The following is a 25,259-nucleotide window of genomic DNA, read 5'->3' on the forward strand; positions in this document are numbered from 1 at the left end:
AAGTATAATTGATTACCGTAGGCATCGTATCCCCGGCATTTAGCATTTTATGATCCCATGTTTTACCTCCACTTCGGACTGAGACCTCTGTTGTTCCCCCACCCCTTGTGTGATTCGGTTTAAAAGAACACCCAAGACCACTGTAGAAATCACCATAATGTTCACTTGTTATTTTGTGGGGTTTGTAGACTGTTTCACTCACAGTGGACAACAGACATAGGCTCAGAGTAAACTATGTTAAGTGGGTTGTGGATTCTATGTGAAGATCTTTACAGAGGTGAAGGCAGGTCAAGCGGGGTAAAGTGCAGGTGAATCAAGAAGAAGTCATTGTTTGCAAGACTGGTGATAATTCTTGATGCCAGACTACTGATGGGCCCTACAAAGGTATTGGGTGGTAAAGGTTCAATACAAAGCAGTACTGAATATGGCTTGCAGCTATCGTGCATTTGATGTTCAGGTCACTTGAGTTTCTGAAAATCAGGCGCCAAGCACCTGAGGATTTTGCACAGCAATACACATGTAGCATGCTCATTTCACATTCGTCTTTCCATACCATCTACATTCACACGAAAACATCAGACATACCTTGGATTGCCACACAAGCCTATATGGGTTGGAATTGCCAAGTTTCTCCATAACTCTTTGGACGGTTGCACCCACTTCCTGTGGGTAAGGATCCCCTCGATTCACTACCTGTTGCACAAAATGAAGAGATATTTTTAAAAGTGTTGTTTTACCAATTATTTGCAAGTACTGCAGTAGTTACTTCAAAAAATATTATCTTATCGCCTCTTGGTTGCACTATTAATATCCTAGGCATTCACTCTGTGCTCTATTCTTCAAGGGATGCCTGACCTGAATATATGTGCCTTAACTGAAACGAAATGAAATGAAAAAAGCATTTATTAAGCGCATAGCTACCCGGGGGGGCATCCCAGCGCTAACAGCGGTAAAACAATAGACACCACAACCCCATTATGAGAAAAGCCAAGTTTTTTACATATAACCACACAAGTCTGGTTTACATCTTGATGTTCTATTGAAAGTGCTCTGCTGCCCTTACAGAACCACATCTGCACCCTAAAACTGCAACTAAATATATAACCAAATAAATACATAATATTGAGGGCACAAACAGGAGACTGTGGAAATTTTGAGGTGGGGAAGGTTATATTTTTCTGCACCAATGGTGACATCAGCCACACGGATAAAAAAGTTCATCCCTGTAAATCACACTGTGTTGAAGATCAAACAAACTGGCCTATCAGTGGACTAAGCATAAAGATAAACTTTGTTTTCAGATATGTTGACTCATTCCTAATAACTATGGGGCCAGATCACAGCTGCGTCTTCAAGAACCACAAACACGTGAAATGTCGAACCGTAATGCCCAAAGCCTTGATAAAGTGTATAAGGGATAAAAAAAAATAAACATCTTGGCTGCTTGGTGTCCAATGTAAAACGTGGTTTTCACAGAATCATCAGTTACAGAATTTTTTATTTGTGAGTTTGAATTAATGCTTCAAATAAATCAACCACTCGCCATACTTTTCCACAACAGTAATTTGGGTAAGAAGTGGGAAAGTGGACGATACAGAGATTGGCTATTGGGAATGTTAAAAACACCTAAACAGTCAAAACATTGTTTATATTTACAAGCATTTTATAGACTTTACCTACTGTATTTGCATATGCAACTTCAGTCTGGGAAACGTTTGGAAAAAAGATTCAAATATGTAGCGCATAGAAGGCACGCAGTCTGGATTTCTGTGTTTGGGAGCTGCATTGCAGCAATAAAATTAGGCAGGAGCTGGATTGTACATTAGCTTTTTTTTTGGCTGCAAGTATGCTTTCAGAGTAGTTGGGGGATTAGTATGCCTTGGAGTTTGCATTTCATCTGGAATTTGTCTAAGTGAATGCAGTGAGTGTGCTTTCACTCAGGGGCATTTTAGAGCCACCCATGCTGTGCCGCTATCACTGAACATTAGGGTTGGAGCGGACTGAAAACAGTATGTGAGGCACTTCATGTCAGAGAATGGGATTGAGCCGAGAACTAGAATTGCATTTCAGGTCGCTTGAGGAACCTTCATTGAGGTGTTCTCAGGGTAGAGATTTTGTAGTAGAAACCTACCTGCCCTCACGCTCTCCATTTAGCCATAAGAGGTGTCTTAGGCCCCTGAATTGTGACTCGAATTCAGCAGAGCCAACTCCTCACATCCATGTGGCACTGGTAAGCTATCATATCCTGTAGGCTCACAGGATATGTGTGTTGATAAAAGGTATAACCACCAGGAAGCTGACTAATGAGCCAGCAAGTAAGAAATAATGGAAATAAGGATTAATGATGTAACCAGTGTGTTCTGTTGAAAGCATGACATCCTTGGCACCCAAGACTAATTTCTTATGATCAAATGGTGTCTCGGTTAAATACTGCTGTGAGGGGAAGTAGCCTTAGAAATACAGGTAATGGTGCACACAGTAAAAAGGTTCTCATTCAACAGAGGGTTCTTGGTTTGGTCCTCCGGAATACTGATCACAAAAAAGAGAGATAAGGGGTCCAAAGTAGCTGTGAAGTGATGCTATTATTGAACTGGAGCAGGTCCTCGTGCCAGTTGCCCCCTATCTGCTGTGTTCTTCTCACTCCCTGCCGTTTTGTTTCTTTCAGCTCCAAATCACTCTGTTGCTAGTATTCAGTATTGTGCCAATACTTAGCCATTATGTTTGCCACGCACTGTTAACTCTGTACTAGCCCATTCCTTGCCTGTTCATTGTTTTGCTTATCCATACGCTCTGTCTAACTCTCTCTAGTTATTGTGTATCACTGTACTGTGTTTCCACTGTTTTCCTGCTGTTTGATTTTGCTGCAGTTGGTTTGCCCTTTCCCTCCTGCTTCCCGCCTCTCAGCGCCCCTCCCACAACATACTTAATGGAGGCCAAAGTGCAGCCGCATATCGGGCGCACCAAAGGCAAGCCAGTCTGTGCCTGGACCAGCCTTGCACTAGGAACCATGGATCTCCCACCACCCAGAGCTACACCGCCATCAAGCTACAAGCCCTGGACCCAGCAACAACAGCTGCTGCCGTACCTCGCCACATTCTACGGTAGGACCTTTCGCCTGCAGCACTGTTTATTCAACTGCTGCACCGGATCACCTGCACATATGGCAACTACTGCCACGTCCACCACCACCCCAGAACATCTACACTGCCTCCTGAGCAATGCACGATCTCTCAGCAAACATGCCATCGAGATCTGGGACACCATCACCTCCCACACCCACAACATCTTTCTCACCGAGACCTGGCTCAACCTCGCATCTGCACCTTACATTGCCTCAGCAACGCCCGACGGCTACAAGATAACACAAAGTGACCTCATCCACAAACACGGAGGTGGGATTGCCATCATCCACAAGGAAACCATCCACTGGACCACCCTGGCAGACGTCACCACCCGATCATTGAACATCTCAGCTTTTAACTCCACACTGATGGCAAAACCACCATCAGAGGGCCCCCCTGACCTTCAGGACCTTGCCCCATTTCTGCGACATTATTCCATATTTCATTGACCCGTTCACCACTGACTCAACACACTACATCTTCCTCAGAGACCTCAATTTCCACTTCGCCACCCCAGACGACACCAATACCGCCAACCTCCTCGGAAGCATGAACACCCTCGGACTCACTCAACTAGCCACCAACCGCACGCACATTGTAGGACACACAATCAACTCCATAGTCTCAGCCAGCGACAGAGTCAAGTACAGCCATGTTACCAAAATCACCTGGACAGACCATACCATCGTACACTTTACCATCACGGGTCCCTCCGGCACCTCCACCAAACCTCCCGGCACCTCCACCAAACTACCCAACACCTTTCACCGAAGCAAAGTATGAGAGAACCAATGGACCAACGCCCTCAACTCCTACTGTCCGAACACATAAAACAACCTAGACCAGGCTGTCAAGAACTTCTCCACCTGGATCACCAACTGCGCCAGAGCCACCCCCATCTGTAGGAGAGTAGGGTCTGCTTCCTATGGTCACCCCCACTTTTTGCTGTGATTCTCTGTTTTTTTTACTTTAGTGTGGCTGTGGGCTGCTAATCAGACCCACCACCCAGCTGTTCTCTCTCTAAATTGATACCATGTACTTTAGGTACATACCAGATTGGGTATTGGGTCACCTTTGTGAGCCCCTGTATAGTGTACCATAGGTACCCAGGGCATAGGTGTATCAAAGGCCTACCAAGGGCTGCAGTATGTATTACGCCACCCCTGGCTGGCCATCTAAACTGACCCGACAGGCTGATCACTCAGCTTGGGTAAGGTGGTGTAATCACCCCTTACTTGGATATAGTATATCTATATCTACCTTATATATAGATACATAGTAACCTATAAGTCACTCCTATGACAGGCCTTAACAATCCTGGAGGCAGAGTGCTTGGTTTTATGTGAGAGGGTGCCCTAGCATGAGCTGAGCCCCTCTACAGCTTTCGGAACCATCTCCTTACATCTGTTCTATGATATAGACATAACATATACTCTCAAGTGCATTATAATCCTCGCGGTTAATGCAAACTTTGGTATGGCTTTATCAAAACATGTTGTGTAAGGTGTCAAACATTTTGGAATACTCCCGCCCCCCCTCCCCAGTCCTGGCGGCAGGGGTAGCATTCCACCCTTAGTTACTGCTTTACCCGGTTAAAGTTAAACAGAGCCTCAGCATCACAAAATGGATGCTGCTGCCACAGACATGAGTCTGACCTCCTGCTGCTGGATGAAACTCCAGCAAGGGAGGCCTGGACAATAGCTTTCCTGTCGAAGGAGGTTCTAGCACCTCCCCAGACAGCCTGTAGTGTATTGGGGTAGGGTGGGTTGAATGGAAAGATGCTTTTCCAGACACTGCCTGGGGCACACAAGGTGCTCCATGCATAGCCCAGTTCAAACCAGTTGCTGGGCCACTCCAGCCCCGCTCTGGCGTGAACCTGGACAAAGGCAAAGGGGTGTAACCACCCCCTTACCAGGTCCACCCATATGAGGGATCTAGCAGGTAATCCAGCCCCTAAAATCAGTATAAAGATAGGAGCTGTGTCCCCAGGACTTTAGATTATCCTGGAACGAAACTCTGATACGAAACTCTTGGACCTTCGATGTTCTATTTTGACTAGAAGACTGAAGACCTCTCCCTTGTGGTCAAGGAGTGACCACCCTGTGCAAACAGGCACCACCAGTAACTTGCCGGTTTGCTTTGTCGACGCTCCCGCCGGAACCCGAAGACTCAGCGACACAGGAACTGGACTTCCAGACCTCTGACTCCGATCCACCTCCACAGCAAAGCTGAGACCCGTGGCGGGCACGAGAGACGTGGGACCGGACACTCTGGACTTCCTGCATTTTGCTAACTGCATCGACTCCTGAGATAACTCGCAGTTGTTCTTTGGGGTACGAGAAGCCCCAGACCCGAGCGCCATTTGCACCAAAGCTCAGCCCTCCACGAGTGCCGCGTGGGGCCTGCTCCTGCATTTCAGCTCGACGCGTCTTCCCGGTTGCTAGCCCGCTGGCTAGTTAGCCCTCTGAAGACTTCTTTTTGAATTTACACCGCTGGCCTGGTTGCTCCAGGCTTGCTCCAGCCTCCCTCCAAAGGAATAGCTCCCCAGACCTTGCTGGTCTGACTCGAAGCCAATCTTCACTTCCTGCGTGGGTTGCGTTTTCCAAGGCTTGTTTGGTCCAATATGGATACCGACGCCGTATTCAACTAGATCCTTCGTGGGACAGCGCGAATCCAGCTCCTGGTCGTCGTTGACGCGTCCTGGTCTTCATGGCTGCAGAGACAAGCTTCACCTCTTCACCTGAAATCAACTCAACATCGCCTGGTTCCGTCCTGGTCACTGGCTAGTGACCCAGACTCTGTCCCCTCTGCTTTCAGGTTCTTCAGTTCCTCGATCCACCCATGGATCCACCCGGACACTTTTCATCTGGTCGCCTGTAGCACTTCTTTGCAGATCTCCATTGAAACGATCGACGAAACCCGACATCAAAAGGCACCTGTGCACCCGGCTTCCCTGGGTGAGGTAACACGAGTACTTCGGTACTCCCGTGGGTCTTGACTCTCGAAGTGTCCTCCTTTAAAGTGGTTTTGTTGTAGTCCATCCGGAAGTTCCCTAAATCTTTAACTTTGTAACTTTTAGGTTCCCATTATAAGTCAATGGTAACTCGCGACTGTGTTTAGACACTGCACGCGTCTCCCGTGGGCCTCCTACTTCCTAACCTTTGGGCGTCTAGTGTAGCCCCAGCAATTCTCTAGGCCCTAGACCTATTCACTATTTCTGAAGTGGTTCTTATACCACTTACTTAGTATATGGTTTGTGAGGTCCCTAGGGAGTAACTGTATTTGTGAAACTTATAGTATGCTAATTGAGTAACTTGTGATGTACTTCGATCTCTGACCGCATAAAGAGTGCAGAGGGGTTGTGTTAGAAATAAATAGATATATATTTGATATATACCTTGTGTGGTGTCCTTTCATTTTGTATTCAAGGGATTATAATTGGTAAAACAAACAGCTTCACATGCTCTTTGGAGTTTAGCCTAAGACTGCTGGTCCATGCTACCACTAGGATAGCTTGTCTAGAAGGTTGACTTTACAACCACCATCAATAAGGGTCGTTTAGAATGGTGCAAGGTGCCCACTAGAATAGTGGACATCATATGCCAGGCTAACTTCTCACACCATCTAGCTCACATTACCTAAGAGACCCTCCAAACAGGCCGGCTGTGCAACTGAGAAAATCAAAACGCAACGTGAAAGAAGGTGGAACATCAGCAAGAACATCATAGACCAAACCAGCTTCAAAACATCACTCACCCAATACCACCAACCCCTGAAAAAGACGAAACCAAGCGCTTTTGCCATTCGCAGCGAGGCCAGTTCCAACCACAGTAAGGAACTTTTCAATATCGTCAGAAAGTTCTCCAACCGGTCAGCCTCTAAAAAAGGAACTCTGCAACGCCCTGGCGGTCTTCTTCCACGACAAGATCTCAGACATCTACAAAAACTAGCCCCCAACCCACCGCCACAGACAGCCTCATCGCAACCACAGATGAAAAATCTGACCACCTGCTTACCACCTGGGACGAACTCACCACGCAATACGCCACAGCCATCATGAACTCGGTCCACTCAGGAACACCTGTGGACCCCTGGACCCACCACGTTTTCAACCTGGGAAGCAAGTAGATTAGTTAAGAGCTCACCACCATTTTTACGGCATCCATTGCCATGGCCACTTTCCTGGAAGAATGGAAACACACTGAAGTCAAACCCCCTCTCAAGAAAGCATCCACGGACCCCAGCCAACTCAAGAACTCCCGTCCCAGCTCTCAGCTACCCTTTTCCGCCAAGGTTCTTGAAAAAGCCAACAACCACCAAATTAAGGAACACCTGGAGAACGTCAATCTTCTGGACATCTCCCAGTCCGGATTCCGCACCTACCACTGCACTGAAACCGCCCTCATCGCTGCCACCGACATCAGAGCCCTCCTTTACGGAGGAGAAACAGCTGCCCTGATCCTCCTCAACCTCTCAGCAGCATTCTACACACAGCCATTCACACCCTGATCAAGAGGCTCCACCACATTGGTGTTCAAGGAGGCGCTCTCAGATGGATTGCCTACTTCCTCAGTGGAAGAACCCAGAGAATCTGCCTTTCTACCTTAACCGTGGAACACAAATGCCTCATCCTTTAAGGCTCTTCCCTCAGCCCCACCCTGTTCAACACCTACTAGGCCCCCTAACCAACATCATCAGAGCCCATGGACTAAACACTTCCTACGCCATTTTTGGAAATGAAAATGTAAAGCGCTCTGACACCCTACTCAGGGTCATGTTCGCGCTATATAAAACACAAAATAAATAAATACTCTTGCTATCAGATGAGCCCTCTACCACAAAGGCCAACTTCCACAGGTGCATGACAAGCATCACTGACTGGGTGAGAGACAACTGTCGGAAACTCAACACAGACAAGACTGAAGCACTAATCTTCAGGAACAACACCTCCTTGTTGAACTACTCCTGGTGGCCTTCTGAACTAGTACCCTTTTCCACTACAACAGACCATTCCCGCAACCTCTGCCTTATTCCGGACAGCAAGATCACAATGAAAAACCATATCAACGCAGTCTCTTCCACCTGCTTCCTGACTCTCCGCATGCAAGATCTTCAAGTTGCTCCTGGTCAACGCTGGATGAACCATCACCCAAGCCCTAGTCATCAGTCAGCTTGGCTACGGCAATGCACTCTATACAGGAATCCCCAAGTACTTCCTGAAGATACTACAGATCATACAGAACTCGAAGGACAGACTCATTCTCGCCCTCTCCAAGCGGATCCATCTCAACCCCCATCTCAGGAAGCTCCACTGGCTCCCCATTCAGAAGAGATGTCACTTTAAGATGCTGCTCCACACATACAAGGCCCTGCACAACCTAGGACCAGCATACATAAACCACCACCTGAACTTCCAGCAGTCCTCCAGATACCTGCGTTCTACCTCCCTTCACCTGGCTCACACTCCAGGCATACGTCGAAGCTACAGCGGAGGTCGTTTTTTCTCCAACTTGCAGCCAGATTCTGGCACTACCTCCCACTGAACCTCTGGACCTCACCTTCTCTGCAGAATTCAGGAAAGGACTTAAGATCTGGCTGTTCAACTGAAGCCTCTGCAGCAAGATCCACAGCGTCTGGATACCTTCATGGGCGATTAGTTGCGCTGTACAAGTCTTGTTTGATTGATTAATTAATTGATTGATTAGCATCACATACTCTAGGGACCTATCCCGTGAATGTGAAATGACTTAAACCAGCAGTCAGAAGCTAGATATTTAAAAGTAGGCACCAAGAGTCACATACGTGTATTAGTTCATTGGTTATTCTGCGCTACAATACCCTGAAATCTGATACAGGAACATTTTTAATTTTCCTAGAACGAACTATATCCCTCAACAGTAATACCCTTGTGGGTTAAAGTTTCCTCAAACCCTCTTGTATGAACTAGAACAGTTATGAATATGAGCAACTTATTTGACTCTTGACGATAAGATACTCATGGATATACTACTGTTCTGCTATATCCTACTCCGACTATATCTCCAATTTAACAGCAACTATTTTCAAAACTCTACAGATAATATCTCGGTCTACTGAAAATATAGTACCTAAAGCTACCCATAAGTTTACATGCACTTTCCTATCAAATTACAGTACTTCTGTGTAAGAAGCAACACTGAATTTTCCGGACGTTCTGCTGCTCATATGTATTTAAATACATTGCCCGGTCAAAAATTTACAAGGGCTCAGGTAGATTCAGCCTTGGCTAAACACATATAGTTTGGAATCCTCGCAAAGATTACAAATGTTTATATAGGTCAAAATGTGAATGAAGAAAGAAAAAAAATGGAGAATGGATAAAATATTGCTAACAAGGATTTGAGACAAAGGAGAGTTTCAAAACCACTAGAACCATCCATTAACTTGAAAAAAACTTGACTTCTAATGAAACTGAAATCTACAAACATAAAAGGTTTTTTTATACATACACTCGGTATTAAATATTTTCTGTTTTTGTGAATTTCGAATTGCTCTTATGTATGCTATAAAATGCCTAAAAAAACATTAATGTATTACAATGCACAGCCTGGGTGGGCTCCTTGTCTATTTCGGTTGAGACACGCATGGCCATCTGTAAAACGACAATTAATCCAAATTATTTCTTTGTTACTCTACACTATAATTTAATGTGTGTATTTTAACTATTTATTTGACCACCATTATCAGTAACTTGTGAATCATTTTTCAAAGACTTTGACAGTAACTTTAACAACATGATGTACCCTTCCTTTTTTTATTTTCTGAAAATTGTAAAATCATGTTAACACCACTCAGGCATGGCACAGCAGTATTTTGAACGATGAATTCGCATGGCATATACTTGCATCAGATTTTATGAAAACGGGTCACGTTTTCTCAAAGTCTCCACATAAAGGAGTAATTTTTTCTTCCATTTTACAGCGCGTGCATTCACACCAACCCATTTAAAACACATAAAAGGTTAAAACATTTAAGTAAAGATACTGTAAAATCAATTTCTTAACTTTCCAGTGAACACCCCCCCCCCCCACTCACCCAAGCGTGCTCATACCATTCAGTAGGCAAGCAAACTTATATCTAGGCATGGGCTATCTTTCCTTAATCATGGCAAACTTTTCTCAGGGTTGCCAGAAATAATTCAGTTTTACTTTTAAAAGAAGAGTCATAACTTACAGACATTGGCAAGGAATGAGCAGAAAAAAGAATGACAACATCGCCCCTCTTCTCGGCAGGGAACATCAGCAATTCCTTCTGGATATGGTCCGCAAAACACTAAAAGTAAAAAAAAAAAATTATTATTATTAAATCAGAAATAAAGGTTTTCCAAACAAAACCAAACATAGGAAGGCTAGAGTCCAAATATTTAGGTACTTGGTGCTTTATTTAGTAGGATATTTTATAGAGTGCCACGTGTCTCCTTCCATTACTCTCTCACTCTGAAGATAAAGTGAACAAGCATTTGCGATGCAATAGGTCTCACAATTACGGGACTTTAAGCTATTGGCATTGTAAATGAATATGCCTTTTATTTATGTTTTAAAAACGAAAATAAATATAAAAGGCATTATCATTTACAATGTCAATAGCTCTAACTCACGTAAATACGAGACCTATTGCATTGCAAATGCTTGTTTTATCCTGTTTCCCTTTTACGCTTTTTTACTCTCAAACTAATTGTATTTCAGAACTATCCGTTTATGCTTGCTTATAGTGCCAGTCAAATGGCTTCATTACTTTAACACTGTGCTGTGAGGCGAGCAAACTGCTTCCCCATAGTTTATTAAGATATTTGACACGGTGTTCCCCAGGGAGAGATAATGACACGGATCACCTTAGGGTTTAGCGCCAGGGGGGATTCCATGTTTTTTTAATAACGGGTACGGCAGCAGGGTACTCACAGACGTTGAAATTGCTGTAAAATGAGGTTTGTCTGATACTGACATGCGCTCATGGTAATGGCTGGGGGCATCGGCTCTCGCGTAGTTTTCAATGTAGCACAAGGTTTTGGAAGACAAATAAGGTGTTCTAAATCCATTTCCCTCTGCTTGCTTGTTTAGCAAAAGCTTATAAACAAGCTGTCTCCGTGGAGCCGACGCGGGGAGGGAAAGTGAAAGCGCGCGATGAGCGCGCTGTGTAACGCTAGCCCTACATGGGAACAGGAGATGTGCATGCGTACATAGTGCACATCTCTTGCACATTGCCTGTCCGGGCGTGCACGTTTTGTCCCTTTCGCTCACCAAACCGACATCAATAGTCTCGGCAAGGCAAGGCAGTGCATGCACTGCATGCGCTAGGCAAGACCTAAAAAGTAGATATAGAGTCTGATTGATGAACGAAGACCTTTTCAATGTTTTATAAGCAAAAGCTCTTGACTGAAAAGGTTCAGTGCAGGCAGGTTAGACAAATGTTGTTTTCTTAACCAAATCTAGTTTAGTTCGTATCTAAGATTTGGGTGTATGGTGTTCCTTAGCCAAGGACCTTAATTCCAAATGATCTGCCTTCGTATTTAAGCCATTTCAAAGATAATTGGGTGATGAGGTGAGAAGCTGATGATCAAAAGTTCCTTGTTAGTGAGTTTTGGGGTGTTAGCAAGTGCGATGCATCTTGGGCTTTTACCCGCACTGCCTTTGGGGACACTGGCAGTGAAGCCAGTGAAGCTACATATGGGTTTGTATATTCATTTACTTTACAATTTATAAGTAATTTAGTGCAATATCAAGCAAGGATCATGAACGCAGTTAGAAAAATACAAGCAATAGGAAAGCCAATAAGTCTTGCCTATGGGACCTATTGGCTTAGGCAATACCTTTCGTCAAAGTTATAGAGTACTTGTAAAAGCAGAAAAAAGATACTATTACACAGCCACTGTTGGCAGTCGTATCATTTTCGATGCGTGTGTAAACATTAGGATTTATGCATGTGCATGCATTAGAACGGATGTACGTGCTTCCATTATGATGGATGCGCATCCATCAAAATGCACTGACAGAATGCCAGGGTGCCATTTTCTTATTTTTTTATTGACCAATTTAAGACGGTGGACACAAAATACAAATTTTAAGAGAGCAAAAGCACTTGTTTTATGGGAGCACTCAGCAGTAATTGGAAGCTACAGAGCCAGCTAATAGAACTTTACTTTTTCTGTTGCTTTTTTCCTCACAAGGGGTGAGGGAGTAATAGAGATGGGGATGCAATGGACAGAGGGAGTAACAGAGGAGGGGATGCAATGGACTGAGGGAGTAACGGAGGAGGGGACGCAATGGAGAGAGGGAAGACATGGGGAAGCAGGTGTTTGGTAGGGGAGAAAGCTAGCAAACATATGCAGTCTTGAAGAAAAAGAAAAAAATACTTCCAATAAAGGTGAGCAGGGGAAGGATACAAGACAGACAATCAAAAGCATTGTAAGAGGATATGCTCCAGGGAAGGGACACACAAGAACAAGAAGGTAGAGGAAGGTAAGCCACTGACTAAGTAGAAAATGAAAGTGAAAATAAAAGCATCAGCGAAAGAAGTGGACATGCTCTTAGCACAATCTACGTTCTTGGTATGGGCCACAAAAGATCTTTCACATCTAGACAGCTGTCGCTGTTAGATAGCCGAAACCTAAAAAGGAGGAGCTATGAGAATAAACAACATCTAAAACAGAGACTAACATCTGGCAGTATCATAACCAAGCACCCGCGGATTATATCATTTAATACATGTAAACAAGCTGACAGAATTCATCCTGATCATCTGCGGGCAAATTAGATACATTTCTGACTAGATTCCTGAAGATAACATTGAATGAACAATGATATCAGCACATGTAATTTTTTTAATAGTCTGAACGTGAAAGTGGGGTTGGGGAGGCTATGGGGTGCTGCTGTCAGGGCCTGACTAAAGGTGAGCTATAAATCATCTAGGAGTCCAGCTCACCTCAATAGCTCTTCAGGCTCCTAATTACATAGCTACCCAAAATTAGTCGGCGTCTCAAAAATAATGTCTTATAATATAGCACAGACAGCCTATATGTATCCTAATAAAGGGCACACCGAGCACACCTCTAACAAGTTTACACATTTTTTAATAAGCCTCTTAGAACTAGTAAGCCTGTTAACTCCAATAACTTACAAAAAATAAAAAAAAGATTCGCTTGAAATTTTAAAATTGTGACAACATGGTGGCCAGCACTGGTGATGACCGAGCCCCAACGCAGAGCAGTTACCGTTATAAGCAAATCCTAAGATTTATGCTCAAACAAGAAGTCAACTGAATCATCAGTCTGTAGCATCACTAACTGATAATGAAGAAACCTTTACCTGTAAATAAAATTCCTCAGACAGGTATCTGTCCCAAATTAATAATGAATCCTCTAAAAAGAACAGGCCTAGAAAGAACACAAAGAAGGCTACATTCACCACCCAAAATAATCGTAATACTTAAGCTTGAATGTGTATTTGCCGGCGAAAACCCAGGCCAGAAGGGTTGAATTATTCCCTTTGTAGACCTAATGTTCTTATGACAAAAGGTTGAGGAACAACAATCAATGTTTGCATTCGTCAGGCAGTACTTAAATGCGAGAAAGATCTACAAAGAACTAGCATACTTACCTCGGTACACCCAGTTATAGATCTTCTAGGAGAAAATTGAGGGACTGCCAGTAAGTACAATCATTGACACACTTAACTTTAGTGATGAAGGACTAAGCTTGGTGTTAGATAAATCAGACTACAAAAGTAGCAGTCTTAAATTATAACTCTGAAGTTCCGCTTCTCGGTTAATTTTTATTGATGGATACATAGATATTGTGCTCCTGAAATACTTTCAACAGCTGAGTGATAAGATGATCCTAAAAGCTTTATATGATCCTACAAGCATAACAGGTCAAATTTATCACTACTACCATTACCACAGTAACAACTGAAATCACAAACACCACCACAAATACCCCCAATATTACAACAACCATCATTTACCCCACCACCATTTTTAAAACCATACTGGTCAGCTTCAGTACTGCTACCACAATAAACACTGCCACTTTCACAACCTCCACTATCACCAACATCAAGAACACCAGCACTGCTACCGCCATCCTCACCAATATCACCATCATGACTACCAACACTATTGCCTCACTCTTCAGCAAAACCACTTCTACTACAACCACCACCAATATCAAAACCAGCACTACTACAACCATCACAGTCACTACCAGCAATACTACTACCAAAGTATTCTTGCCTGTGTGGGTTTATCTAAGAGCATTGTGTGTTTCATAATGTTATGTATGGGAAGGAATGTATGTGACATTGGCTTATGTGTGAGAGATATAATGCTTGCTTCCAGATTGTTCCCCATCCAGCCATGTGGTTCCAGAGCAATGCAACTGTGAGACCCGAGGAAGATCGATACTGCAAAACATGCTATGATATACTAATACTCAACTGGAAAACACATAGAAACTTGTCACTTGTTCTAGTTCTTTTTTACCCCTGTGCTGGCAAGTCAAGGACTGAATGAGTCCTGTGTAGGGAGGGAAAATAGTACTGTTATGGCGCACAACCTTCCACTAGTGTGGCATTGCAGTGCAGTGTGCATATTCTGACAATACAATACAATACACATGGATAAACACTGCTGAGAAGAACTACAGTTGAAAAAACGATTTAAAAATGCTTACATGGGGTCACTTTGGCACATATGGCCAGGACACCATAAGTATATGAGATAATTCCATTCAGTGTCGAATAAGTAAATTATTAGACACTTCAAATGATACAAACATCTCAAGAGCACGTGTGACGCCTGTTCTTCTGCATGTAATTTAGTTTGGACGGTTCAGGGACGGGACACAGCAATAATCGAGACACTACAGGGACAAGGGGATGCGGTGTGGGTCAGAATGCACAATTAAAAGTATTAGTAAGTCCCCACAGGCTCTAGAATCTTCAAAATGAATTACCAGAGACAGTTTTGTCCACTTTAAAGCTTCACAGATAAGGCTAATTGACAAAACAGATCCAAAATTTCGCTAGGTTCTGTGAACACAAGCCTGCCCTCCTCCCATCCCAATATAGAACATGACCTTGCGTTCACAGCCACCTTTCTTTGTCCTCGTTTGGTGTCTAACTTATGACGCACTATGGACAGAAGGGAAATTCTCTCAGGGAGGGAGACTTGTCGGTTGTTGTGAGAAATGAGTTGATGGGATGCTAGTGAGGTTTTCTGTGTTGCATCGGATCATGGAGAAAGAGCCGATTTCCCACAGTGAACATTGAGTGTGCTTGACAGAACTGCACAGAGCTAGTGTCCAGCTCGTGTGTAGTGATTCTATGAAGTTCAACTCACTTACGGGCTTCTCCTGATCCGTTTTCAGGAGCCCTATGTTTATAGCCTCCCGGGACCATTTTCAGGACCCTTATGTTGTGCTCAAGGTCAAAGCTCCTCCTATTCAAGTCACGCCCTCTAATATCTAATGTCTCTCTATGGTGCTATGGCTGTGATACAAATTAAAGGAAAGGAAGATAGAGGCAATTCAACAGGTTCACTTAGCCTCCCGTCGTCAATACCAATAATCAAAAAAAGTGTCCCACAATGTCTAAGCACCATAAAGGATTGTCTTAATGACCCTCATTCATGTATTCTGCCCCAATAGTGTATGTTAGCTGATGGGGTGATGTCGTGGGTAGCATCATCATAGGGTCTATTTCACTCGAGTGTCCCGCTCTCCGAGTGAAACTTATCCTCCTACCAGGAGGAGACCGGTCTAGGTGAAGGCAGTGGTGACGTGTGGTTTTAAAATGATCTATCCTGAAGAAGGTCTTTATTGGGAAACACGATAAAAAGTAGAAGGATAAAGTTAAAGAGAAAGCGATGTTGTAAGGTAAATTAATGTTCCTACACATCTGATGAGGAGGTTGACATGTTTCAGACGCATACAGCTCCAGCGGGACTGTGGCTTTCTTCAGAACCCTGTGAAATGGATTCCCTACAAATATGAGGTGATCCCTGTAAGTACGATAAATTACGAATGGCTGTCCAGGTTGCAGTGATTTTCTGGATGTATCAATGTTAAAGGCACAATTTTTAGATTGTCGCAAGATCGAATGAGGCCTCAGAGTTGAAGAGGACCAAAACTGTCCAGCTCACATTTGGGATCAGGCCGTCCAATGTAGTTCTCTGTGTCTCTCCCATCCCGAAAAAGTCCCGAACTGCTGAATCAAACTTTAGTTACAGATTCCAATTCAAGCTTTCTAATTAAATTTATGGGGATGATAATTCTAGTGAGCTGAATGCAATTTTAGTCAAACACTATTGAAGCTCTACAAAGACATGTACGAGTAAAAAGAATTTCTTTTCTAAGCAAAAAAATTATAATTTTTACATCTTGTCTTTCACCACTTGCCCAACCAGAAAAGGGCCTTTTATCTCTCTTATTTTAAGTTCTCTATCTGACGCGCCTTCATCATTGATTTTGAGTTCCCAGACTGGAGCATTGACCACATCTGCCTTTTTATCCCATTATGAGTATTTGTACTACTCCTGATACACTGACTATGCCTTACTACTATGGGCCCCCTATGGGGATTTCCCAATGAACAGAAAGCTCGAAAATACACATTGAGTCTACTAAATGGTGAGGGGACGGGTGCCCATTTTTTCCTTGTCGCTCCTGTCATCATGGAGTGCTTGGATAGGGTGATGTCCCAAGCCATCTTAATATCCCTGGCCTCAATTCACCCGATCTCTAGATCGCTCACTCTTCAGTAACATGGGCATTCATTAGGGGGGTTACATAGCTGAAGATAACTCTCACACTTGTTGGAAGAGGGGCTGTGTATACGATCCAGATAACTACGGCAGGTGCTGTGGGGTGGGTGAGTTCTGGGTTCCAAGGGTTCAGGCGAGCTGATGATGAGCATAAACTTAGAGATGGCTGCTTAAACCTGGTAGACAGGCGGCGACCTTCCGATATGGCATGTATCTTGTATCATATTCTGATGTTATGCCCTTACAATAAATAAAGATTGCTAAAAAAAAAAAGGAAGTATTTGGACCATAAGAAATGTGAGTTTTAATACCACATAATTTTCACTCAAGAAGCAGCAGCATCTTCATTTCATATATTAGCTGAAAAAATGATGGCATGCGAGACTTGCGAAGAGACAAATTGACTACAAAGCACAAGTGTACTGCATGAGCGACCCATCCTTGGTCACCTTCTGATTGATGTTTGTTGCCAAAAGTTGCCGTGATGCCTCCCGCCACACCTCATGCATGGGCTTTTATGACAATGAGGGTTATTATGGTTTGAAAATGAACAGTACTTCTGAAAGTAGAAAGCGCAGGACAGACGCTGCGTGGTCAGCCTGTTAACAGAGGAACCTCTTTCTTCTAAATCGGTGTGCGCATTAAACAAACTGCCTAGCTAAGAGCATGATGCTTATCATGCTTCTGATAGGATGGTGATAGGATTTTCTTAACTGCAATAATCTGAAGCAAAATATTCTTTACCATTCGCGGTAGAGTAAAATTAATAAATGCGATGGGACACACTGGCAGACCAGTGGTGGCTGCTTTGACAGACGGGAACAACTATTTGAATGTCTGGGATAGGCCAGGCTCTGCAGAATATGCTACATAATTCACTGAAGCCTCAGCAAGAAAACAAGTTACTTACCTGTAACTGTAGTTCTCCAGTATTGGAAGCTTTCATAGATTCACATGCCTGAATTATTCCCCGTCGTCGAGACGGGAGTCTCCGGTACATAAAAAAGCAATGCATAGCAGTATAGCAAACTGAAACGAGGCCTAGGCCCATTTTCCTTTTGCAACACATTGCCTTCGTTATGTATAAAAGGCCCAAACTTTTCCCTGAACCAATCAGCTGTCCTCACCCTCTAGAACACTCCTGAGAGAACCTCTTGCCCCTCAGATTGTTGCACACTTGTGCATACTAAACACTTGCTGTGCCAAATCCAAGGTGAGCCTCTCAGGGGAGGAGGGTGGGTGCATGTGAATCTATGAAAGCTTCCAATACTGGAGAACTACAGTTACAGGTAAGTAACTTGTTTTCTTACTCCAGTATTGGAACTTTCATAGATTCACATGCCCGAATTAGAATAGTGAGCAGTAATATCACAAAGCACATTTGTTCCTTATATTCCAACCTCGTGCAACACAACTTGTGTATTATAAATCTTAGTACAGTATCATAAATGTGACTTCGTAAACAAGACAAGATAGGATGGAGGGATGCAAAAAAGGCTCACCGTCACTGGATGATGTTTCTCAGCACCGCTTCTCCCACCGCTACTTCCATCTCTGCGGCTGCTTCCAAGCAATAGTGCTTGGTAAATGAGTGTGTAGATGCCCAGGTCGCTGCTCTGCAGATATCCGGTATAGGCACTCCTGTAAATAACGCCGTGGACGTGGACACTGCTCTGGTCGAATGGGCACGCAATCGTGAGTTCTGAGGCTTCCCGGCAGCTTGATGACAGTAAACAATTGCACTGGAAACCCATCTGGCAATTCCACGTTTTGATAAAGGAAAACCTTACCTGGGTGCACTGAAGGCGACAAATAGCTGAAGATTTTCGAAAACCTTTGGTTTCTTTAAGATAGAACTGGAGACATCTCTGAACGTCTAATGAATGCAAGACTATTTCCGCTGCTGTTGTTGGTTGAGGAAAGAATCGTTTCAACACCAATGGCTCATTGAAATGGAAATCAGTAGGCACCTTAGGAATGAATCTTGGATTAGTCCTCAGGATCATTCTGTCCTCTTTGAACGGCAAAAAAGGGTCTCGAATTGTGAGAGCTTGTAGTTCTCCTACCCTTCTAGCTGAAGTTAGAGCAAGGAGAAGCGCCATTTTCCAAGATAAAAATTTAAGGTCTGCTCTGTGTGTGGGTTCGAAAGGTTGTTTCATCAATTGAGACAATACTAGGTTGAGATTCCAGAGTGGTGGCAGAGGTTTTATTGGAGGGAAAACCCTGAATAATCCCTTCATAAACTGCTTGATGATCCTGGCTGACCATGTGGAAGGGCCTGATGCAGATCTCCTGTATCGGGATATTGCAGCTAAATGCACTTTTAAAGAAGCGTGAGCTAATCCAGACTTTGCTAACAGCAAGATGTATGGGATGATTTCATGAGGTGCCGTCGTCAGAGGATGGGCACCATTCCGTTGACACCAGAGACAAAACCTCTTCCACTTCATCTTATAGGTTTTGTTTGTGCTTTCTGCCCTAGCTTTCAAAAGGGTGTTTCTGGACTCCTGTGAATTATTCAGATGTTGGAACTCACAGTGCTCAGGAAAAAAGGCTGCTAAGTGCAAGGGTTTCGGGTCCGGATGGAGCACTTGTCCCTGGGACATTGTCAGGAGCGATGGTATCGACTGGAGGCAAATAGGTTGTGCTTCTGACAGCAGCAGAATCTGCTGTCAGAAGCACAACCAGTGCTGTCTGGGCCACCAAGGGGCTATCAGGATCAGCCTGCACGGTTCCTTCTTTATTTTCTTGAGGACCCTTGGCAGGAGGGGAATCGGGGGAAAAGCGTAGGCAAAAGACGTCGAACCATGCCATTGAAAACGCATTCCCCCAGGATCCCCCCTGGGGAAGCCAGCTTGCGAAGAACCGGCATTTCTTGTTCTCCCTTGTGGCAAAGAGGTCCACCATTGGTTTGCCCCATGTTCGAAAAATGCTGTCCAGGACTCCCTGGTCCAACTCCCACTCGTGGCAAGAAGTTTTGAGCCTGCTGAGAGTATCTGCTTTGGTGTTCTGATTCCGTGGTAGGTGTTCTGCAGACATGGATATTGCTTGTTGTAGAACTCATTTCCATATGTTCTGCGCTTATTGAGAAAGGGAGAGAGATCTTGTGCCTCGCTGCTTGTTTAAGTAGTGCATCGCAGTCGTGTTGTCCGTTCTGATCAACACGGACGAACCTTTGATTCGTGGCAGGAAGGCCAGCAACGCGAGGCGCACTGCCCTTAGTTCCATCAAGTTTATGTGTAGTTGTTTTTCTTCTAACTTCCATCGACCGCTGACCTGCAGGTCCTGCAGAAATGCTCCCCACCCTTCCAGGGACGCATCTGTAGTTACTAACAATGGGGCTGGACCTGTGAGAAAGGAGAGTCCTTGAGACGTTTTGCTGTTGTGTCCACCACGCTGCTGCCTGTTGCATGACCGGTGTCACTCGCACCACATCCTCGAAGGATCCCTGTGCTTGACCCCATTGGAGGTCGAGCTGCTCTTGTAACGGCCGCATTCTTAATCTGCAGTGAGGCACGAGGGGAATACAAGATGACATTATCCCCAGCAATGATTTGTATCGGCGTACTGAAAGATACTTTCTTTTTTAGAAATCCCTGGAAGTGGGACACTATTTTCTGTTATCTTTCCTTGGAGGGGAACGCTTTGTTTTTCTCCGTGTCTAAGATTGCTCCCAGAAAAGTTATCTGTTTCTTTGGTTGAAGGGATGATTTTTTCTCGTGCAGAGTCAATCCCAGCTTGGTGAACAAGTCTATGCACGCCTCCGTGGACGCTCTGGTTAGTGCTTCTGTTGGTGCTTTGACTAACCAGTTGTCCAGGTAAAGAAAAACTTGATGTTTTTGTTTCCTTAAAACAGCCGCCACTGAACAGGCATTTTGTAAACACTCTTGGGACTGATTTGAGCCCAAAAGGCAGTACCTTGAATTGGTAATGTTCCCCAGCCACCATGAAACGAAGGTACTGCCTGTGTGCAGGATGGATTGGGACGTGAAAGTACGCGTCTTGTAAGTCCAAGGTAGTCATAGGAGCCCGGGGGTTTAAAAGTAGAAGGATGTCCTGTAGAGAAATCATCCGGAAGGACTGTTTTTTGAGATAGGTATTAAGGGATCTGAGATCCAGTATAGGACACCATTGTAGGATGTTTTTCCTGACTAGAAAAAAATCGGGAGTAAAATCCTTCTCCTTTTTGAGAATTCGGTACCGGTTCTATTGCTCCCTTTCAGAGCATTGTCCGAATCTCCTTCTGGATTTGATGCAAATGATTGACCTTGTGATGCATCGGTGGCGTCCGAGGGGGTGTCTGAAGAAATTCTAGAGTGTGGCCGAATCGAATAATGTTGAGGACCCAATGGTTCGTGGTTATTATTTGCCAATTGTGAAGAAAACAGGAAATCTTTCCACCCAGGGGAACATACGATCTCAGTGTATCCGGTGTATCCGGTGTGATCAGCATTCGCAGGTAGTCATTGTCATCGGGCGTCCTTACCCTGACGTCCTCCTCTACCTCTTGGAGCAGATTTGAAATAACCTCCTGATTGTCGCTGTGTGTACTGCTGACGGTAGGGTTGAGAAGTGGAGGTATAAGAAAAATATCTCCCTTGCCGATATCCTCCTCTGTATGATGCTTGGCCCCTACCCTTAGAGCCACGAAAAGGAACCTTTCTGTATTTCAGAGTTCCCAAAGCTTTGGCAGTATCAGTGTCTTTCTTGATACTGTGCAGTGCGTCATCCACGCTGCTTGCCGAATAAGTCTTCGCCGTTGTACGGAAGATCCAAGATTTTATTTTGGACCTCCGGTCTGAATGCCGTAGCCCTTAACCACCCTTGCCTGCGCAGCACCGCCGCTCCTCCTAGAGACCTGAAAGCTGTGGTCGCTATATCCATAGCGCAGTCTATGATTTCTGCTGAAGCCCTTTCCCTCTCCAAAATAATCTTTCTGGCTTCTTGATTCTCCGCATCCGGCACGTGGTCAATATAAGGTGACGAGTCGCACCACATTTGCCTGTCGTACCTTCCCAGGATGGCTAGAGCATCCGCGGCCTTTACTAACAGAGCTGACATCGAGGAAAATCTCTTCCCTGCGTTGTCCAGCCTTCTTCCTTCTCTGTCCGGGGGTGCTGTTATCGGAGCTGGCGGGTTTCTTGATTTCTGCTGCGCCACCTGTGTAATCACCGAATCCGGTTTGGGGTGACCCAAAAGGCAGGCTGGGGCATCTACCGGCGCTTTATCCTTTTTGTCTAATCTCGCGAGTACTGGGGTCACTGTAGCTGGTGATTCCATCACCTTTAGGCCTTCCTCCCAAATATGACTCACAATCGGCAAAGATCGAACCGATTTGCGATAGGTTTCTTTAAAGTCATATGAAAAGAATTTAGTCTTATCCTCCGACATGGAAAGCGAGAATCTTTTAGTGGCCCTTTCCATCAGGTTATGAAACCCCCCAATGTCCTCTGGTGGGGAATCCACGGGTTTCGGTGAAGGGGACGCAGGTGAAGGAATGAGGTAATCGTCCCACTCCTTGCTAGGATCCGTAATCTCCCCATCCTCATGTTCCTCATCAGTAGTTTCGGGATCACACTGAGGTCTCGATGGCGGAGACTTAGGCAAAGGCTCCGGCAATATCTCTCGTCTGCGCACCGGCGTACCCGGCACAGAGCGTGGCCGAAGTGTAACATCAGGGATTTCCTTATTCGTTTGAGGTGTAGGATATCTTCTTCTATAATCTTCCAGCATGGATTGAAGATCTCTCAACAACGAAGAGGGCACACTAGTCATCTCTTCTCGTTGTTCCTGGTGGTGGTGATGTTGGGGATGACTCTGAAAAACCTCATACTCATCTTGTGATTCTTCTTCCTGGTACTTAACCTTTAGTTGAGATGGGCCTTTTCCAGGCCAAAAAACATTTCTTCTGTGTTTTTTCCGTCGTCGACGAGCCCGTCAACGATATCGTCGTCGCTGCCGTCGACGAAATCATAACAGTCGACGCTATCGTAGACGTTGTCGTCAACGTTGACGGTCTCATGGTCGATGTCGTCGTCAACGATCCCGTCGACGACATGGTAGCCTCTAACTTCGTCGACGAAGGGCTCGTCGACGCTTCCGCCGTCGACGACGGAGTCGGCGACGGCTGAAGCGTCGACGGCAATACAGCCTTTACCTCAGTGGTGTTTTCGTCGACGATGTTCTCCTCGTCGACGACGCAGATTTTTACACCTCAGAAGGTGTAGAAAAAGATTTTTTTATGGTAATTTTTACCTTTGGAGGAGATTTCGACGGCCCTGATGAAGTCTTCTTAGCCTGTTGCTCCTCTGAAGCATAACCCTTCTTCTCCTTAGACTTTCCTGAAGGAGATCTTGAGGGACTGCGACCCGAAGACCCTGGTGCGGTCTTTTTAGGGGGTTTTTCGGGCCTCTCATCTGAGGTATGAGCCTGTGGAGATCTGTTCCTCCTTTGAGATCTCCTGGATGATGTTGACGACTCCTCACTGTCACTTGAGAGGATCTCCTTCCTGGCCTTTGCCTTCTGGAGCCAGAGTAGAAGCCTTCCTTCACGATCTCTCAAGGTCTTATTGGAGAAAGTGCGACAAATCTTACACTCCTTCGGCTGATGATCTGAGTAAAGGCAATATATACAGTCTTCATGAGGATCATCTGTATAAAGCCTTTTCTTAGGTAAGGTGGCACAAGCTCTAAATAAGCTTGTCTTCTCCTTGTCAGCCATGGTAGAAGAAATAGAGAAGTTTCCCAAAACTCAATCTAAAATAAGGGATAACTCCCAAATTCCAGTCAAAGAGCATAAAATGAAGATTTTGAGCAGAGCTCAAAGGAGACTCCCTAGCACCACGTGCGGTAAAAAATCTGAGGGGCAAGAGGTTCTCTCAGGAGTGTTCTAGAGGGTGAGAACAGCTGATTGGTTCAGGGAAAAGTTTGGGCCTTTTTTACATAACGATGGCTATGGGTTGCAAACGGAAAATGGGCCTAGGCCTCTTTTCAGTTTGCTATACTGCTATGCATTGCTTTTTTATGTACCGGAGACTCCCGTCTCGAGGACGGGGAATAATTCAGGCATGTGAATCTATGAAAGTTCCAATACCGGAGTAACATGTTCTTAGCGATAAAAAAACCTGTAGTATATTATTACTCAACTCAGGAGTACTCCTTGTTACGACCCCAGAAGGATCAAGGGCAGACCCGGCTGGCATCCGTGTAAACCTGTGACCACATGGACAAGCCACCGGGCCCAATTTCACATTATTGGAAAGAAAAGAGCTTGCACTGGGTTCAGATGCTATTTACTAGCAGCCTCAATAATAATGTCAGACCGTATTGTAATATTGTCCTATTACTAGCTGTTGGTCTGTGGGGGCTGGATGTAAGCTTGGCCAGGGCGCCTGGGGCTTTGGGCAGGGAGAGGGCTAGCTAATGGTTTGCAGCTCGGACAACAGGGAGGGAGAGGGATTAAAGCATGTAATGCCCACTTACAATGATGAACATTGTAATACATAACAACGGTGTCTGCGGATAGTATCATTTCAGAAAGTTCTTGTTTTTCATGGACATTAATAAAATAAATGCTGGGACTGGTTGTGTGATCTTCTGCATTGTTCTGTCTGTTTTCATCTCTCCTTCACTCCTGTTCTTGCAGTGAGACTAAGGCTTTGCTGGGACATACCCTTTTTTATTTTTTATTTATGCTCTATTAAATTTCCCGTTTTTTTAAGATGGCCAGGTAAACATGCAGTGCAGTTGAAGGGTTGTTTTTCTTCCAATCAGTCACACACTTTTTTATTGCCTGGATGGATGAGTAGGCAGGGCTGGCTTATTAACACAGCTGCAGTGAAGTACAGAATGAACAAGCATTGGCAAAGACAATAGGTCTCGCCTATGCAAGAGCTACTGCCTTTGCCAATATGTTTTCGACATGTTTGTTGCACACCAGTGTGGCTGCTGTTCAGCATGACTAAACATTGGTGGTGTAAAGGAGAATGGCGTGGAGTGTCAAAGAGGAGTACAGTGTAGTGTTATGGAGTGGTGTAGAGTGGTGTGCAGTACAGTTGAGTGGAGTGTTGTGGAGGGAGTAGCCTGTCGTAGAGTGGAAGGGCGTGGAGAAGAGTGCCGTGGAGGAGCAGGGCGTTGTAGAGTGGTCCAGATCAGAGTGGAGTCGCATAGAGGGTGTTGCATAGAGTATTGTAGAGTGGAGTAAATTGTTGTAGAGTGTAGTGGCACAGAATGGATCAGATTGGCATACGGTGGAGCAGTATGTCATGGAATAGAGTGGAGTAAAGTGGCATAGAGAGATTTTCTAGTGAATCACAGAGATTAATAGTTTTGTAGGGTGGCACAG

General features: G+C 44.7%; 1 protein-coding gene across 1 annotated transcript in view; it reads right to left on the reverse strand.

Annotated features, from left to right (window-relative positions):
- Window positions 1–25,259, reverse strand: part of FECH (ferrochelatase) — a 271,577-nt gene that overhangs the window by 84,964 nt on the left and 161,354 nt on the right. The window contains exons 7-8 of the mRNA XM_078674860.1: window positions 10,335–10,433; window positions 586–693 (exon numbers count right to left, since the gene is read on the reverse strand). Of these exons, the coding sequence (XP_078530986.1) occupies window positions 586–693; window positions 10,335–10,433 (207 nt within the window). The remainder of the gene's footprint in view (window positions 1–585; window positions 694–10,334; window positions 10,434–25,259) is intronic.

This window comes from Lissotriton helveticus, chromosome 2_1 (assembly GCF_964261635.1).
Source record: "Lissotriton helveticus chromosome 2_1, aLisHel1.1, whole genome shotgun sequence".
NCBI classification, from domain to species: domain Eukaryota; kingdom Metazoa; phylum Chordata; class Amphibia; order Caudata; family Salamandridae; genus Lissotriton; species Lissotriton helveticus.